Source organism: Mustela erminea, chromosome 4, assembly GCF_009829155.1.
Source record: "Mustela erminea isolate mMusErm1 chromosome 4, mMusErm1.Pri, whole genome shotgun sequence".
NCBI classification, from domain to species: domain Eukaryota; kingdom Metazoa; phylum Chordata; class Mammalia; order Carnivora; family Mustelidae; genus Mustela; species Mustela erminea.
In genome coordinates, this window is record NC_045617.1 from 46,322,625 (window position 1) to 46,340,676 (window position 18,052).

Genomic DNA, 18,052 nt, shown 5'->3' on the forward strand with positions numbered 1-18,052 from the left:
ATGTATACAATATCACGATCCTTAAATTCCAAGTGATTCAGACTGGTATTTGACTTTCCAGAAAAAAAAAGGGCAGATGTTGGGTACCTCAGAAGTGCTGAGTGACTAAACATTCAGTAGGCTGGAAATGAGGACGGCTCTATGGATTAAGCGGCAAGAGCTCAAAACCATCTCTCTAGAAGGCTGCCAGTTACTTCTCCCAAACCATACAGAGAAAGGGTAGTTTCTCAGAGTAAGTGGGGTGTGTGTGTGTGTTTAGGAGGGTTGCCTGTGCCCCTCAGTCTGGGCAAAGAAAACTAGCAGTCTACTATACACACAAAGCTGAGCTTTGAATTATAATATATGTATATATTTTTCTATAAAACCTATACTTCTCCCATAATTAATGTCTACTATTAGTGTTTCTGATAGGAAAAATATATTACTGCATGGTAATACCAAGCATGTAAAAATGGGTCCTAAAAAATTACTACCAGAATACAGAAGCAGTAAAGAGTTCATAAAATAAGTTATTCCTTTCATTTAGTGAATTAAGCAGATTTTTTATCCTATATTATACTTCTTTCAGCTTCTTCATCTTTCCATCACAACTTCTGCTAATTTAATCATAGAAAAAAAATCCTCTATGAGAGGGTTAGGCACATTATTAGGTGGATGACACCTAATATGGAAAAAAAATTGAGTCACATATATTTAGGGCCTAAAAACTTGTGAATGCTACTTACTGATGATCGTGGGGAGAATATGCAGGATACTGGCTCCTAGACTATCTGGTTTTCAGTCCTGACAAAGACTGAGAAATGAGTCTTTGGCAATATAAGTTCTACTTCTTCCCTTTGTATACCAATAAAGGTAAAGTTTAAGGTCCTTGGCTTGGGCCCCAGCCACATCCAAGGCTGGATTAAGACATGAATGGGCAAACTGGATCATCTGGCAAGGCAGGCCCATGACAAGAGCCTTGGTTTAAAGGTCTGAGTTGTGCCCCGGAAAGAAACTCATTCTGAGCTAATAGTGTGGGCAGGACAGAATAGACCCAGTTCCAAGGCCTCAAGGTCAAGGCAGTCAGTTTAGTGCAGGGTCTGCTGTTGCATTATATCCTTGCCCTAGCTCAAGGACTTGTGTCTGCATCCTAGACACAGAATGTACTATTTCACCAAAAATTCTGTAAACTCCCCAGCATATGCAGCAATGTCTGATGTCTAAGAGAATGTGACCTAGGGAGTGAGGCACTCATTCCCCTTCAAGTTACTAACCCTCGGCATCCATTTTTGGCATCCTGAGGGGACCAGCACATCAGTGAGGTGGCTGACAGCAGCTGGAGAATGAAATGCTTCCAGAGAAAGAAAATGAAATGCTTCCAGCAGTGGCTAAAGAGAGACCATGGAAACCACAGAAAGTTGCAGGGTCAGCTCAGGACATCTCTTAACACAGGTAGGACTCCCAGAAATTCCTGGGGAGGGTGGATACTTTGCAATGAAAAGGTGTGGCAGGTGCTAGTTAAATAAGGGTCCCTGTCATCAAAATAAACTCACTTTTGACAAAGGCTGGTGAAGCCATATTTTTGGAGTGACTTCTCACGGAAATGCACAGCTTGATTCCCCCCCCACCCACACACACAAGGTGATGGAGCAGAGCCTCCATCAGCAGGTCCAGGTCCTCCTCAATACTCCCGTCCTACAAACCTTGTGCCTTGTGCACAGGCAAAGGCTGCCAGTATGTAGTACTCGGGGAATACTTTGTACGCATGAAACCACATCTTTTTTTGTGAATGAGAATTAAGACTATTATGGTATCCTTATCCTTAATATCATGAATCAGCTGGTGAAAACAGCCTGGCAGAGAACACAGAGCACTACGTGTCATCTTCATTACTCTTGAGACTTTGCTGCTCTGATTCCTCTGTTACCATAGTCAGGATCAAGTTTTACTAAAAAAAAAAAAAAACTATAAACAGAGGGTTTAACTTCAAGCAAGGAATGTAGTCAAGATGTGCTCTTCTCACTTTAAACTTGACTTAGAATCCATTCCCCAATAATGAAAGAAAGAAAATGTGCTGCGTCATCATGTGTTAACTGCATGAGAGAGGAATATTATGTATGAGTTCAGAGCTGCACTTTGACTATTGATATTAATTACGGGCTTTGGACGCCTCTTTAATCAAGTCAGTTTCGCTGGTTAAATTGGCCGTTTTTATTAATTTACAATTAAATAGTTTTCAGTTAACACAAGAACATAGAGATAACATTACAATTGCACTGTTATAAAGTTAAAAGGCCTTTGTGTTTCATTACCAGGTAAAAATTGTGGGGCTAGGGGTCTCACAGAGGATGCCAAACAGCCACTGGCCCTTTTATTTTGGTCTTGTTCACAGAAATACCGACTTAGAGAAATTATAAGCACAGGCCTCTTACTAGCTTCCTAGGCATCTGAGCTTTTACTTTCAATACCAAATAATATCTGGAACACATGCTCACTTTTATGTTTTTTGAGAAATTCTAAGAACTGGCCCAGGTTCATGTGATAGTCGTTCCTTAATCCATAGTCGCCATGGGCCTCAAGGAGCAATTCTTCAAAAGAATGGAAAAGGCGCAGATCCTCTCCGTTTCCTTCGGTTTCAACACTTTCAGCATGCTTACAGGAAATGTGTTTCCAGTTGGGGTACCTAATTGTGTGCCAGAACTCCTCACAGTGCTCTTTGAAGCCCTCCACACAGATTATACCCGGCTTTCCTGTCATGCAAAATCCAGTCACATCCAACCTTTTCCCAACATCCAAAATCTTTTTTCTTAGGTCCTGCTGATATATATGGTGACTGTAGATCCACATTCGGAGGAATGTGTTCTTGACTGGCTTTGCTTGTGTAGATGGTTCAAAAACAAGCTTTCTGTTCAGAAAATAGGAGGCACTATTGTCCTGCAACCACTGGATTGCCGCACATACACAGAGCTCACCTGGATCAAAAGTCCCTATATGGGAAGTGAGACCCTTGTTGAGCAGGAGTTGCTGTTGTCGGTCAAGCTCAGAGGACCGTCCAAATAGCTGCAACGCTGCATAGGGGTAGCCGTGAGGCATGGTTACTTGCAAATCAATTTTCACCTTAAAAATGAAAATCAAATAGATTTAAGAACCAGAAAATCAACTAAGCTAGTTTATCAGTGGCAACAGCATGATTTTGATAAACATAACAGTTATCGCTACTACTAAGTGTCAGCTATGGGCCAGACACTGTACTGAGAACATCACATACACTATTTCTTCCATTTATGCATTCACGCGTTCCAGTGTTTACTGAACGCCCACCATGTGTCAGGGACCCCATGCTAGGATGAAGAAGTGAAGAAGCTAGATGCAACACAATTTCTGCTCTTCCTGAAGACTAGAGCCTAGTGAAGGAGAAAGCATTAATCTAATAATTACACATCGCAAGTACTTAATTTCAGTGGTGAGAAGTACAGGGATCTGATGAAATGTGTCACTGGTGAGACAGAAGTCACTCTGGGAAGCAGGAGATCCTCTTTAAGGAAATGACAGCTGAAGGGTGAGCAGGAAATCACTAGAGGAGGCATTCTCAAAAGCCTAGTCCACTTGTTACCTATGCTATGCTCATGTTGCTAGAGACCATGGATCAGAAGATGAAGGTAAATTCACTTTAAGGATTTAGATTTCCTGTCTGTATCTGCTTTGTGTCATGGTGCCACCCAAGAAACATTCATCTACTCCTTACAAGTCAGTTTTGCTAAAGGCAATGTTTAGCTTTATAAAAATCATGATACATGTACAACACATACTACAATAGTTGGAATCGTAAAAAACATGAGTGAACAGAATAGTAATGGTAGTATGAGACTGCCAGACGTTTTTAATAAAAACACCACATATTTGTTAAAAAGATGTGCATATTTATGTAAAATTCAAGATATTTATTGAAGACAATTTACAAGGGCATCCCACGTTTTACACATTTCACTTTCAAGCAAATAAAGGATATATGAATTTGGAATATTCTCTATTTGCTTCCTGGACAGAAATCTCATGTTCCAAGTGTTTCCACTAAAAAAACCGGGCACCTGGCAACAATGAAAACAGCGCAGAGTACTTACCTTGGGCTCCTCAATCTGGAGGGTAATCACAAATTCGATTTTTGGCGGCAGCGCCTCCCTAGTGCCTTCCAAATAACGCTTTATATTCGTCAGGACATTTACATCTTCAAGTTTTACTTCTCCTTGGTTAGGAAACATAGAAAACAGCATTTCCATCTCCAGCAGCTGAAGCTGCAGGCATTCTTTCATTGAAGCAGACATGTTGCCTCGAATCCACTTGCCGGGAAAAACTGGAAAGGCCCAGGGCCACTAGGTTTGTTAAGTTCAGCGGTGTCCAGAGAAATTTCCCAAGGTCCTTTTCCGTTCAGCAGTTTTGCAGGAACGCTATGCACCGACAGCTAGGGGCAAAAACAGGGGACACTTACACTCTTTCTTCGCTTTATCTCTCAACCCCCAAGTCTAGTATACACAGCATCCCTTAAGACACCTCGTTAAAATCCAGATTCCCAGTCCGTTACCTCCCCACCCCCACCCCCGCTTCAAATCCCGGAATCTGGAGTTTCAACAGGTGTTCCAAATTATTCCGTTGCAGGTGGTTCGCAAACACCTGCAGATACTCTGCAAGCCTGAATTCTGGGAGAGGCAAGGAGCCCAGCTTGCGAATCCCAGTAGGGTCTCCGGCTTGGGCGGAGCTGCGCCCTGTGGCAGTCTGGAGAGGCTGTGGTCGCATCCCTAGGTTCTGGGGTCTTGAGGACCCCGCCGCCCCCAATGCCAGTTGCGGAGCCTCGGCCCCAGCGCCAAGGACCCCTCCCGAGCGGGTAGGTTCTGGGGTCTTGAGGACCCCGCCGCCCCCAATGCCAGTTGCGGAGCCTCGGCCCCAGCGCCAAGGACCCCTCCCGAGCGGGTCTTTACGACTCTCCGGGGAGCCACATCACCCCGGGATGGCATCTTGATAACTCCGGACGATTTGGGTCCATCTGGCCTCTGTCCCGAGGGGCCCAGGCTAAGGGGGAATCTTACAGGTACATTAAGGAAACAATGTTAGTGTGAGCTGGTGCGGGGAGATGGGGTGGGGGCAGCGGCTCGAGAAGGCTCCGGGAGTCAGTTTGGGGAGATGAACCTCGAAGATCTAGATGGGGATGCGGGAAAAGGGGCCCGAGGTGCCCGAGGCCACCTTGTCAGATGCCCCACATCAGGGAGGGTTGGTACCCCCCATCTGCGGCCACTAGGAACCACTAGGCTTCCCAGGAACACAAGACTGCCACCCTCTGAGACCCAAATTTGGATACGGGGACTGCGTTTTTTGCCGGTCGCTGTGCTCTGATGGCCCACGACCCTCGGCCCCAACCCCTGGGCCACCGCGGGGGCCTCACCCTTCCCGGTCATTCAATGGAAACAGCCCCAAACCCTGTCAGACCCGGGATCCGCAGTTCCGCAGGCGCGAGCTGCGCATGATCCGCAACGAGGAGAGGCGGGGTCGGCGGATCCTCCCCGGCCGTGATTGGCTGGGGGGGCGCGGCTCTGGACCGGAAGACACGCAGGGCCACGTCTGCGGGTTCGGAGAGCTTCAGTAGGTAGGAGGTGCTGCCGCGGATCAGTTGTTCCGTGAGGTGGAGGTGAGGGGGAGTCTTCTGGCGGAGGTGAGTGGGGCCCTTAGGCGAGGCGACTGGAATGGAGTTCCAGTCAGTAAGGGTTCGGCCTACCGCTGGGCTGCGGGTAGGCTAGTGGGCAGGCTAGCGGACTGACCCGCGGACCGACCCGCGGACCGCGCGCGGGACGCACCGCCCCGCGCCTTCAGAGCGGGCCCGAGGGTCTCGTGCTGGGTGTTCTGGCCCAGAGACCTGGGGCGGGAGGTGGTGGCTCAGGGTTGAGAGTCGGGAAGGGTGCGGCCATTTGGGGGCTGGAAGGGAAGCGGAACAAACCAGCCGTTGATAATTGAATGGAGGGAGGGGGATGCTCTCAACTTTTTTAGAGTGGTCACTGTTTGGGCTCTTAAGTGCTTTGAATAAAAGCATTCGCACACTCACTGAAAGTAGTTTTAGGACCGAAGACGCTTTGAAGGGTGGAAGCGTTTTATCTTTTTTAGTAAAAAAAAAAAAAAAAAAAAGTCCCCTAGATTTTACAGGACTGGTTTACGCCCTTATGAGTAATCGTGATTTATTACCGAATGGTCAGTTTTTAAACAAAGTGTATTGATGTTTGTGAAAGATTTGATCACTTTGGATCAAACTAAATTAGCTTGCTGAATACCAGTTTTTTCTAGCTGGACAAAAGCAAAGATTTTTCACCATTTCCTTTAACTTTTGTTCATTAAAGCAATGAAGGAAAATGAAGAAAACAAGATAGGACTGGTGCTCATCCCTGGGCTATTTGGGAATGGGACTGATCCAAGAAGTACATACAGCTGAGGTTGGAAACCCCCAAGTTCCACTTAAAATTGGAGTATGGCAGAGAAGGAATTACTGGTGGGCTAGGAGGCAATTAAAGGTAAAGGAAGATGTTGCTTTCAGAGCTTAATTTAGAAGCGTGTCCTGATCCTCCCTTACAAAAATAGAAAAATCATCTGTGAGGTATAGTAGGAGGTCTGGGCAGTCTTAGGAAGCTTTTGCCCTTCCCTTTTCCTTTGGGCGTATGTCTCTGTGTGTGGTCTGGGAAGAATAACAGAAGAACCAACAGATTTCCTAGATATTTTGGATATGTAGTCCCAGTCCTTTTGACAGTATAACCTTACGCCCCATTTGTCACTAACTACCCATGTAAATTTAGGTTATTTGAGGTCCAAGCTTAAGTTTTTCCATTTGTGAAATGAGGTAATCTTGATTGTGTAGGAGTCTATGAGTCTATGTGTGGAATCTTCCTTTTAGTTGAGAGTAGACCATTTAAAATTTACCCTGTGTCCAGGAAGAGCCCTGGAGCCAAAATGAGAGATGTGTTGGGGTAATTGCCATGTGCCCTGGAGTGAATGATACAAGTTGGGCAGGATCTTCTAGGTAATGTTTACCTCCAGAACTTTACTGTACCATTGTTTTCTTTCTCAAAAAATTTTTTCTGGGGTTTCAGAACGAGGCAGACCTATAAGTTCAGGGTGGCAGTTGTTGAAGCAAATGGTCCTGTAAAAATTTCTTTTGCTTGAAAAATATTCCTTAACTTTGTAGACATGGATTTAGATGCTGTAAAAGAACACTCAGCATTACACGCCAAGCCCAGTGGACTTGTTCTTCAATATGGGACTGCTGGTTTTCGAACAAAAGCAGAACATCTTGATCATGTCATGTTTCGCATGGGATTGTTAGCTGTCCTGAGGTCAAAACAGACCAAGTCTACAATAGGAGTCATGGTAACCGCATCACATAATCCCGAGGTAACGCCTTTTGTGCTGTTATAAAGCAAACCTTTATTTACAAGAACACATCTTAGTGTCTGAGCACTAGATTTTGACCCAAAGTACAAAATCTAATTCTAGGAATGTGCCTACTCAGTATGTGCCTTTGTATTTGAAATGGCTTTTTCTTTTCTTTTTTTTTTTTTAAAGATTTTATTTATTTATTTGACACAGAGAGACAGTGAGGGAGGAACACAAGCAGGGAGAGTGGGAGAGGGAGAAGCAGGCTTTCTGCTGAACAGGGAGCCTGATGCCAGGCTTGATCCCGGGACCCTGGGATCATGACCTGAGCCGAAGGCAGATGCCTAATGACTGAGCCACCCAGGCACCCCCGAGATGGCTTTTTCTTTCTTTCTTTCTTTTTTTTTAAAGATTTTATTTATTTATTTGACAGAGAGATCACAGGTAGGTAGAGAGGCTGGCAGAGAGAGAGAGAGAGGGAAGCAGGGTCCCTGCTGAGCAGAGAGCCCGATGCGGGACTCGATCCCAGGACACTGAGATCATGACCCCAGCCGAAGGCAGCGGCTTAACCCACTGAGCCACCCAGGCGCCCCGAGATGGCTTTTTCTTTTTCTTTCTTTTTTTTTTTTTTTAAGATTTTATTTATTTATTTGACACAGAGAAATCACAAGTAGATGGAGAGGCAGGCAGAGAGAGAGAGAGAGAGGGAAGCAGGCTCCCTGCCGAGCAGAGAGCCCGACGCGGGACTCGATCCCATGACCCTGAGATCATGACCTGAGCCGAAGGCAGCGGCTTAACCCACTGAGCCACCCAGGCGCCCCCCCGAGATGGCTTTTTCTTAAAGATCAATTTATTTTAGAGAGAGAGAGTACATGCGAGGGGAGGAGCAGAGGGAGAGGGAGAATCCCAAGCAGACTCATCACTAATGGCAGAGTGTGACACCTGGCTGGATCTCATCCTTGAGACCACACACAACCTGAGTTGAAATCAAGTGTCAGACATTTAAATGACTGAGCCACTCAGGCGCCCCTGAAATGGCTTTTTCTTAATGAGTGGCCATTTAGCTCATGACTGTAGAGGGTGTGGAGAGAATGAGAGTTATTTCTTGGACTGTGTCCATATTAAAGAAATAACAGAATGTCCATCCAAGTTAGTTGCATTGAGACAGTATCAGTAACAAGAAGTATTACTTGTGTTAATTTAGTAGGGATTAGAGATTGGAGCCAAGGTTGGGGAGAAGGGAAAATATTTAAAAAAATTTAGTGCATTTTGAAAATTTTTTAGACTGGTTTTCTTTTTCTTTTTTTTTTTTAAGATTTTATTTATTCATTTGAGAGCGCATGAGTGAGAGAGCACAAGCAGGGGTTGCAGCAGAGGGAAAGGGAGAAGGAGACTCCTCCCACTGAGCAGGGAGCCCAATGTGGGACTTGATCTCAGGACCCTGAGCCGAAGGCTGCTTAACCGACTGAACCATCTAGGCGCCCGTAGACCTGTTTTCTGTAGTTAGGAAAGGAAGAGTTTACTGTTCTGAATGAACATCCAAACAGGTGGCTCCATGTATATAAAAGTGAGCTTTGGGCAGGTTATTTTGGTTCTAGTGTTATGATAATTACTTTTTTTTTAAAGAGAGAGAGAGTGCAAGCCAGGGAGAGACAGAGGGAGAGAGAATCTTACACACTCCCTGCTGAATGCAGAGCCTGATGTGGGGCTTGATCCTGATCCCATGACCCTGAGATCATGACCTGAGCCAAAACAAGGGTTGGACCCTCAACCGGCTGAGCCACCCAGGCACTCCCAATTTTTTTTTTTTTTTTTTTAAGCAAAGTATTCTTTTCGACACGGTTTAACTGCTTTATAGCTCACTGATTGTGGTTTGAATAACTTGCCTCTGTTTGATGGCAAGAACATGAGACTTTGCCTTTGTAGCTAAATCAACAGCAAATTAAAGCTGTATAGGTCTGTGAAGGATTATAACCTTCTCTTACCCCCACTCCAGCTTGTAAATGTGGATCATTATAAAAGTGTGTCTGAATGTCTGAATCACCACAATTAATGACTTGTGGGCTGAATCCTCTATTGCAGTTCTAAAGTACTTCTTAAAACAATACTGAACTGTTTCCTTCAGTTGACATTCACTCTGAACTACACTTTATTTCTTCCCCAAAATTTGAGCAGAACAGAATTGGGAGTCAGTTTTCAGCTTCTGTCACCCACTTGTGATACATTGGCCAGTATGTGCTTAAAAAAGCAGGGTCATAATGAGAAGGATATCTTGGTGCCCTCCTTCCCCTCCATTTGTGTCCTGCTATGTAATTGGTGGTGAATTCACTTGCTCTGAATCTCTGTTTTTTTCAAAGTAAGATTGGAATAAAAATAGGATTATTAGTGAGATTGATGTTTGTTACGAGGATTTATAAAAAACACCTAGTCCAGTGCCTGGCATGCCGTAAGGTCACAGGTAAAGCCACTCTGCCATCAGTGTCTTATTTAGGGGAAAACAGCTTGAGTTTACTTCCTCAGCTCACCCTTGTGAATATGCACAGATGGCTTATTGTTTGCTTTTCTTTTAAGGAAGACAATGGGGTAAAATTGGTTGATCCTTTGGGTGAAATGTTGGCACCATCCTGGGAGGAACATGCTACCCGTTTGGCAAATGCTGAAGAACAAGACATGCCAGGAGTGTTGATGGACATCATTGTGAAAGCAGCCGTGAATCTGCAACAAGATGCCTTCGTAGTGATTGGTAGAGATACCAGGTGACCGTCACATTACTGGTGAAAGCAGCTTTGGGAACTGGACCTAAGTGATTGCGTTAGTTTTAATACTCATGATAAATTGAAAGAATTAAGTGGAACTCCCCTAAGAGGCTCCTCTACCTACTTGGCCTTTTTGTTTTCAGTAGGATGTAGGAGCTAATTTGCTCTAACAGTGTATAGTTGGATAGGTTACCTAATATTTGGAGCTTCCATATGCCCATCTCTAAAATGTTGATGTTAAAGCCCAACACAGCTTTTGTGAAGATTACATAAGATAATGTATGAAAATACCTATTTCCTGACCTGAGAGAAGTACATAACATATGTCTCCCACCCCTTTACTTCTGGAGATTAACTACTTATTCCTACAGAGGAAGAACCCTTGCTTGTAATTTAATATTTATAGATTCATCTCATAATCTGCATTATTGTTGGTTCATATATTTATATCATTTTCCTATGCTGGAGTTTTCAGAAGACAATATATTATCTCTAGGGGCGCCTGGGTGGCTCAGGTCATGATCCCAGGATCCTGGAATGGAGTTCTGGATCGGGTTTCCCTCTCAGTTTGAAGCCTGTTTCTCCCTCTCCCATTCCCCCTGCTTGTGTTCCCTCTCTTGCTGGCGCTCTCTCAGTCAAATAAAATCTTAACAACAACAATATATTATTTCTACATATAGTAGTCCACCCCTCTTATTTGCAGGGGATACATTCCAAGACCCCCAGTGTATGCCTGAAACCATGGATAGTACTGAACTCTATCATGTTTTTCTCTGTACATACATAATTTGATAAAATTTTTTTTAAGATCTTCATTTATTTTAGAGAGCGAGCGCATGAATTGGGGCAGTAGCCGGGCGGGTGGGGTTGGGAGAGAATCCCAGGCAGACTCTGCACCCAGTGCTGAGCCTTAGGTGGGGCTTGATCTTACCACACTGTGCTCATAACCTGAGCTAAAATTGAGAGTCCGATGCTTAAAAGAGCCACCCAAGTGCCCCTATGATAAAGATTAATTTATAAGTTAAGCATAGCAGCAGATCAACAATAAATAATAATAAAAGCAATGTAACAACATACTATAATAAAGTTGTGAGTGTAGTCTCTCTCTCTTTCAAAATATCTTATTGTACTGTACTCCCGCTTCTCTTTCTTGTGATGATGTAGGATGATAAAAATGCGTGTGTGAGAGAGGATGTGATGTAGGCATTGTGATGTAGTGTTAGGCTCCTGTTGACCTGACGGTTTGTCAGAAGGTGGATCATCTGCTTCTGGACTACAGTTGACCTCAGGTAACAGACCATGGACAGCGAAACCATGGACAGGAGGGGACTGCTTGCCATATTTGGCAGCTTTTGTCTTCCTTTACAAAAAGATACTGTAAAATGTTAGATGAAAAGTGTACTTTGAAACAGGAGGATTCTGTTTCAAGATTTACTGTGAGATCTCATTTTAGCCCGAGTATCTTTCTAAAGGAAATTTCTAGTCATAGTCTTAATGATAGGACATTAGGATAATGTCTGGTATTTTATCCTTAATGTGTTACCAGAGAGATTTCTAAATACCATTAATTGTGGATTTATAGGTATCAGAAGTGGCCTAGTGACTTATGTTCTGAAACAAATTATTATCCCATGGTAAAGCCGTCCCACATGTAATTGCCTCTTACCAATTAACTAGTTTAAATGATCTAGAACATCATTTTCTGCAAGGCAGTTATAATTATCTCCTTTATTTTCAGGCAGATAATTTGTTCTGATTTTTTCAAATGAAAAATAAGTTCTATGTCCTTGGTGGTTTAATACCCAGTACTGCATTATATGAAGTGTTCGCATTCAGTATTTATTGCTACTGTTTTTAGATAATGCATATGTTACAGTCAAACTTGAAAAGGTTTCTGGGTGTGGCATAATTGATGTATTTTTATATTTGTTCTCTAAATTCATTTGAAAGCCAGACTCCAAGAAATATATTGTAAAAGGCTGCTGGAAAATGCTAATACCCTACCTGTATTATCTTTGCAGAGTTTTCAAACTTTGCAGGTTTCAGCTCAGATACTGTGAACCTATTATCCTGATATTTGTAGCACATAATTTCTGTATTTGTTTTCAGACCTAGCATCTCTTGGTTTCAGGATGGGATGTGTTATTTTCTTCCTTTTCTTTTCTAGGCCCAGCAGTGAGAAACTTTCACAGTCTGTAATAGATGGTGTGACTGTTTTAGAAGGTCAATTCCATGGTATGTAGCTATCCCAAGTTGTAAACCTTTAAAAAACTTAAAACAAAAATTTTTTAAGAAAGTTGTAAAAGTAGTACCATTTATTTTAGAAAAGTTTGAAAGTACAGTTAAAAGAACTTTTTAAAAAATGAACTTCCAAGGGGGCGCCTGGGTTAAGCCTCTGCCTTCGGCTCAGGTCATGATCTCAGGGTCCTGGGATCGAGCCCCGCATCGGGCTCTCTGCTCAGCGGGGAGCCTGCTTCCTCCTCTCTATCTGCCTGCCTCTCTGCCTGCTTGTGATCTCTCTCTGTCAAATAAATAAATAAAATCTTTAAAAAAAAAAAAAATGCACTTCTAGGTACAGGGGCACCTGGGTGTCTCAGTCAGTTAAGCATCAGACTCTTGTTTTCAGCTTAGGTTATGATCTCATGGGTGCTGGGATGGAGCCCCTTATTGGGCTCCATACTTGCTGAGGAGTCTGCTTAAAGATTCTCTGCCTGGGGCGCCTGGGTGGCTCAGTGGGTTAGGCCTCTGCCTTTGGCTCAGGTCATGATCTCATGGTCCTAAGATTGAGCCCCACATTGGGCTCTCTGCTCAGCGGGAAGCCTGCTTCCTCCCTCTCTCTGTCTGCCTCTCTGCCTACTTGTGATCTCTCTCTCTGTCAAGTAAAAAAATAAAATCTTAAAAAAAGAGTTCTCTTCCTTTGCCCTTCCCCCCATTTGCACATGCACTCAATCTCTCCCTCTTTCTCTCAAAAAAAAAAAAAAAATTAAAAAAAAAAAAAGAATTTCTAAGTATAAAATACTAGCTTTTTAAGTTTAAAAGTTAAAAAAATTTTCTGGGTGTGCATATTTTGTTTTAGCTGTAAGAGATTATATATAAGAAATACTGATCTTACCTTACTTTAATAAGGCCAAATTCCTGATATTAAAAACCTTTGAAGTTATTTGAAGATGTTCATTCTGGGGAGCTTTTGTCAATATCGTGTAGTCCCAAATAGCTGATCACATGTGGACTCAGATGTTGACCTACCAGATGGTGGAAGATATCTTTGGCCTACTTACATCATCTGATTTTAAGTTTTGGCAGGTAGTTTTATTTTATCCAATGAAGAGTTACATGACAGAAAATGGAGACTAGAATTCTCTTCTCTCACTGGTCATGCCCCTTGTAAATGCAAAGGCATTTACATTTAACCTTTCCACTTCCTCTGTGCTCTTCTTTTCAAAGTTAATTTGGCCTCTTCCAAGAGCTCTCCTGGCTTACTTCTCTGCTTTTCTAGTCATTACTTAGCCCACTCCAGGCAGTCTCCATCCTTGTCCCTTCAGCGAAGTAGCTCTCTCAGCACTCACCTGAATTCTAATCGCCAAATCCAGTGGCCTTTAAAGTGGCTTTTATTCTTAGCCTGGGGCCTGGGCTCCCTGGGAAATGTGTGGTTAAGCTGCAGGGACCTGGCTGACCTCTTGATACGGTGTGTAGAGTGTTACTGGCGCATGTATTTTCCTAGGGAGAAGAGTTGTTGGTTTTGTCAGAGGGATCTGTGACCTAAGAAATAACTTTCAGAATTTATATTTTGAAGTTTTCTAGTTGCTGTCTTATAGCTCTCCATACTGTGACCTCTTTCTTTCTTGAAGCTTCTACTTCCTTGGCCACTATTCCTTATCAGTCTTCTGTGTGGGGTCACTCTAGCCATATGGGTGTTCCTTATTTCTCTCTCCATTCTGCTTGATTTCTGAATGATCATCTTTACAGCCAAAGCTCCAGCTATGTATAGTTTAACTTTTCATTTATTAGCTTATCAAACATTTTTCACGGCCTGCTGTGTACAACCCTCCAGGGAGTTTATTTCGGGCCACTCACAGCTTACAGTAAGAAACCCATTTTGTATCATGATGTGTGTATGTGTACTTGTATGTATAACTGACATAAAATATCAAAAAGTAATACCGACAATGCATGACATGCATTCATCTGTGTTATTTAAAAAAAAAAAAAAAAAAAAAGGAAAACTGCTGGTTGGATCTCACTAAGTGGATTCCAGGACCCTCAGGTCTGCAGTTTGTAAAGCACTGGTTGAGTGAGGTCTCCACTTAGGTGATCTGCCATTACCCCAGCTTCACCTGGCCTAAAACTATTTATACCATCACTTTTCTAATGTTTTAGTCTATAAAAACTTGAGAGTAAATTTTTTATTTTTAACCTTTCCATCATTTCTCCCTTTAGCATAGTGTACTTGAGGAAATGAAAGGTCAATGTAGCCACAGCAAAAGGAGGATGGGGAAGCTAGTAGATAAGGTTAGGGATCATGACATGGGTCATAACATCCGAAGCCTTGTGGGTTGTGGTAAAGATTTGGGATGTAATTCAAATGCACAGGAACTCCATGGAAGGATTTTATGTATGGGAATATGATCACATTTCCATTTTAAGTCAGTCGCTCTGGCTTTTCACTCTTTTGTGTAGAGAGATAGGAAGGATCTAAGGAAAAGAGACTGTACAACAGTTCATTTAAGAGTGATGACAGAAAAAAAAAAGTGATGATAGGAAGAGAATGGAAAAGTTTGAAATTAGTAGTGACTTGAGAAGATTTTGTGATACTTGATGAGGCTAGAGCTGTGAAGAATGGCTTCTTGGTTTCGGGGTTGATCGGTGGGACAGATGAATTAACCCCATAATAGTCAGTTTTTCTTTGAATAAAAATTTATTGAGTAAATGTTTATTTGCTAATGTTGATGTTGGTCATAAAATCCTTTCGTTCCGGCCTTGAGTAAGTCTTTTGGAATATTGTTTTCCTCTCCTTATACACTTCCACTAAACTAGGTTAAGTGCTGATCTACTTTTTTGAGCTCCTCCTCCTCCTCTCATGCAGTCCTTGTATCAGAGCCCTACCTGCCTTCATAAATACCATTTCTGTTTGTTGTATACCTGCAGGGCTCAGTAGCTTGACTTTTCGTCTATAGTCCAAACTCTTGTGCTTGACTTTGAAGACCTCTGATGGGCTTAGTTACTGAATATTTATTAAATATTGGTTCATCTCTGCTATTTCTCCTGTTTCTTGCTTTTGCTTTTGGTGCTTTTCTTGTGTGGTTTGCTATTTTTGACTATAAGCTGCTTGTTTTTATTGGGAAATTATTTGTGGAACATTTTTGAGGTTTATGGTGAAGGCCTCTTTCTGTGGCAAAGTTTGGTTATTGCTTTTGCTTGGGTGGCTGGGAGTGCTACCTGACTGGTAGATGACGAGTTGCTTTGACGATGGAGTTCTCCTGGACCCCTGTGGTTATGTGATTTAGGCTAGAAATCCGGGGGAGGCCTATCTGGTGACAGCTCTTCAGGGATGGATTATCTCCTGCTCTTCCTGGTGTCAAGACAAATCTCCTAGGAGTGGGCACTTGGAGCTAATTCCCTTCTGACTCAGCCTTGCACTGCAGAATAGTTCTTTGAGGCTTCTGCTTCATGAGGGGCTGGACTTCTAACTGGGTTTCCTTCATCTTGGGTCAGCACAGATTTTTGTACCAAAAGCAGTAGGTGAATTTACGGTTTCAGAGCAAAACCGGGTTCCTAGAACTCAAATTTTGGAGTTCTTTCTTCACATTTTGACCTTAGTCCTCTATAACTTATTGGCTCAGCTGTGCTTTATAAAAAAGAGATACTTCTTTTATCTAGCGGTTTTGGTGGTTTTCAGGAGGAGGGTTCATCCGAATTACGCAGTTGTTATTGGAAATAGAACTCAGTTATTATTTTCCTATATTGCTCTATTTTTATGTTACCTGCCCATATTAAATGATTTTTTTTTTTTTAAGATTTTGTTTATTTGACAGAAACACAGAGAGAGAGAGCACACAAGCAGGGGGAGTAGGAGAGGGAGAAGCAGGCTTCCCATATAGCAGGGAGCCTGATGCGGGGCTCGATTCCACGACCCTGGGATCATGAACTGAGCTGAAGGCAGACACTTAACTACTGAGCCACCCAGGCACCTCTAAATGATTTTTTTTTTGTCATCAGTAGTAGTTCATATTTCATCTGGACTTGAGTATATGTCCAGTGTGTGTGTTTTTCTAACTACCAGTAAATTTAATTCTCTGACATTATCTACCCAGAGGGTAGATTTAGATCCCACAGGTAAAGGGCTCAGTGCCACAAATCTCCTCCCCTCCCCCCATTTCAGAATTCAGTCACCTGGGCTTCTGACACCACCATCCTCCTTGGTTTGATTAGTTTGCTAAAGTGCTCGCAGAACTCAGAAACATTTTACTTACTAGATTACCAGTGTATTATAAAGGATAGCACTCAGGAGCAGCCAGTTGGAAGAGCTGCAAAGGGCAAGGTATGCGGGAAGGGGCATGGAGCTTCCTTGCTATCTGGGCAACCACTTTCCCCAGTCTGCGCACATTTACCAAGCCAAACCCCGGCCTTTTGTTTTTTTTATGGAGCCTTTATTACATAGCCATGACCAATAAGTGATTGGCCGTTGCTATTTGAACGCAATCTCTACCCCTTCTTTTCTCTCCCTGGAGTGGCAAGGAACCCAGAAATAAGGGAGAGGTTTAAAGTTCCAACTCTCTAATCACTTGGTTGGTTTCCCTGGCAACAGCCCCATCTTAGGGGGCTCTGGGAGCCTTCCTTGTCATCTCATTAGCATAACAAAAGACAGTTAATTCCTTGTTCTCATCACTTAGAAATTCTAAGGGTTTAGAAGCCCTTCCAGCAATGGAGACAAAGACCAGTTTTCTATTTCTTACTATAAATCACAACATCATAATGTAAGTTAGTTGTAATGATTTCAGTGGATATTTATGCATATTTCTGAATAGTTTGGAAATTAGCATTTAAGTTTTCTGAGATGTCTTTTTTTTAAAGATGGGTCACTCAAATTCATATGGTATGAATCCATTTAAACATTTTTGTTTGCTTGTTTATTAAGAAATGTGACAAATTGCTTTTTGTGTTCCTCTGACAGATTATGGCTTATTAACAACACCCCAGCTGCACTACATGGTGTACTGTCGAAATACTGGTGGCCAGTATGGAAAGGCAACCATAGAAGGTTACTATGAGAAACTCTCTAAGGCTTTTATGGAACTTACCAAACAGGTGAAAAATCTCTTGAATGTGGTTTAGTGTTTAAGCAAATGCTTAAAATAACATCTGTTGAATAATTTAACTTAGTTTGTCACTGTTTCTTTTCTTTTCTTTTTTTTTTTTTTTTGCAAAAATATGGTGTATTTTCTTTATCTTTCTAGGGCCCCACAAGGTTTGACCCTTGTATCCTGCTGAGTATCTGTTGGCATTTACTTGGCAAGGCATATAGTACATTCAGAGATCATTGGGAGAGAAAACGTGGGGTTCTTGTGGTTTCATAAATACTCATTCAGATGCATTTTCTTGTAGGTTTAATAGTAGGTGCTGTTGGCACTGTGACATCTGATGTGTTCACTGCCGAGAAAGATTTTCTTCTGGGTCGATTAGCTTCTTAAACCTGGTTGAGATTTGGGGGTTGTAATTAATTTGACCAGCAAATACTGAGTGCATGTTGTTAACCCAAACAAAGCCCTTGTTCTCATAGAGTTTATATTCTGAAGTGAGGATGGGCCAGAGAGGAGACTGACAAGGAAAAACCCAGACATGCCCAGTGGTATTATGTGCTGTGAAGAGAATGACAGGCGTTATTCTGCTCTTCTGGCTATATACTCTTTCCCACA

General features: G+C 42.6%; 2 protein-coding genes across 4 annotated transcripts in view; one reads left to right on the forward strand and one right to left on the reverse strand.

The window, feature by feature from the left end:
* Positions 1–5,561, reverse strand: RWDD2A (RWD domain containing 2A). Of its 2 annotated transcripts, none has more exons than XM_032339176.1 (3): positions 5,458–5,561; positions 4,101–4,438; positions 1–3,096 (listed from the first exon to the last, which is right to left on the reverse strand). In XM_032339176.1, the coding sequence occupies exons 2-3, from the start codon at positions 4,299–4,301 to the stop codon at positions 2,419–2,421; spliced, it is 879 nt and encodes a 292-aa protein (XP_032195067.1). In that variant the 5' UTR covers positions 4,302–4,438; positions 5,458–5,561; the 3' UTR covers positions 1–2,418. The 2 variants fall into 2 exon arrangements, with proteins under 2 accessions (XP_032195067.1, XP_032195066.1); XM_032339175.1 differs by having other exon boundaries at positions 5,414–5,561.
* The window catches only part of PGM3 (phosphoglucomutase 3), a 24,985-nt gene continuing 12,471 nt past the window's right edge, over positions 5,539–18,052 (forward strand). Inside the window, exons 1-5 of one of the 2 annotated variants that reach the window (XM_032339174.1) lie at positions 5,539–5,614; positions 7,196–7,401; positions 9,955–10,139; positions 12,307–12,374; positions 17,311–17,444. In XM_032339174.1, coding sequence (XP_032195065.1) covers positions 7,198–7,401; positions 9,955–10,139; positions 12,307–12,374; positions 17,311–17,444 — 591 coding nt within the window. In that variant the 5' untranslated portion in view covers positions 5,539–5,614; positions 7,196–7,197. Of the gene's footprint in view, positions 5,681–7,195; positions 7,402–9,954; positions 10,140–12,306; positions 12,375–17,310; positions 17,445–18,052 lie in introns of both variants that reach the window. The other variant, XM_032339172.1, reaches the window with a different exon arrangement.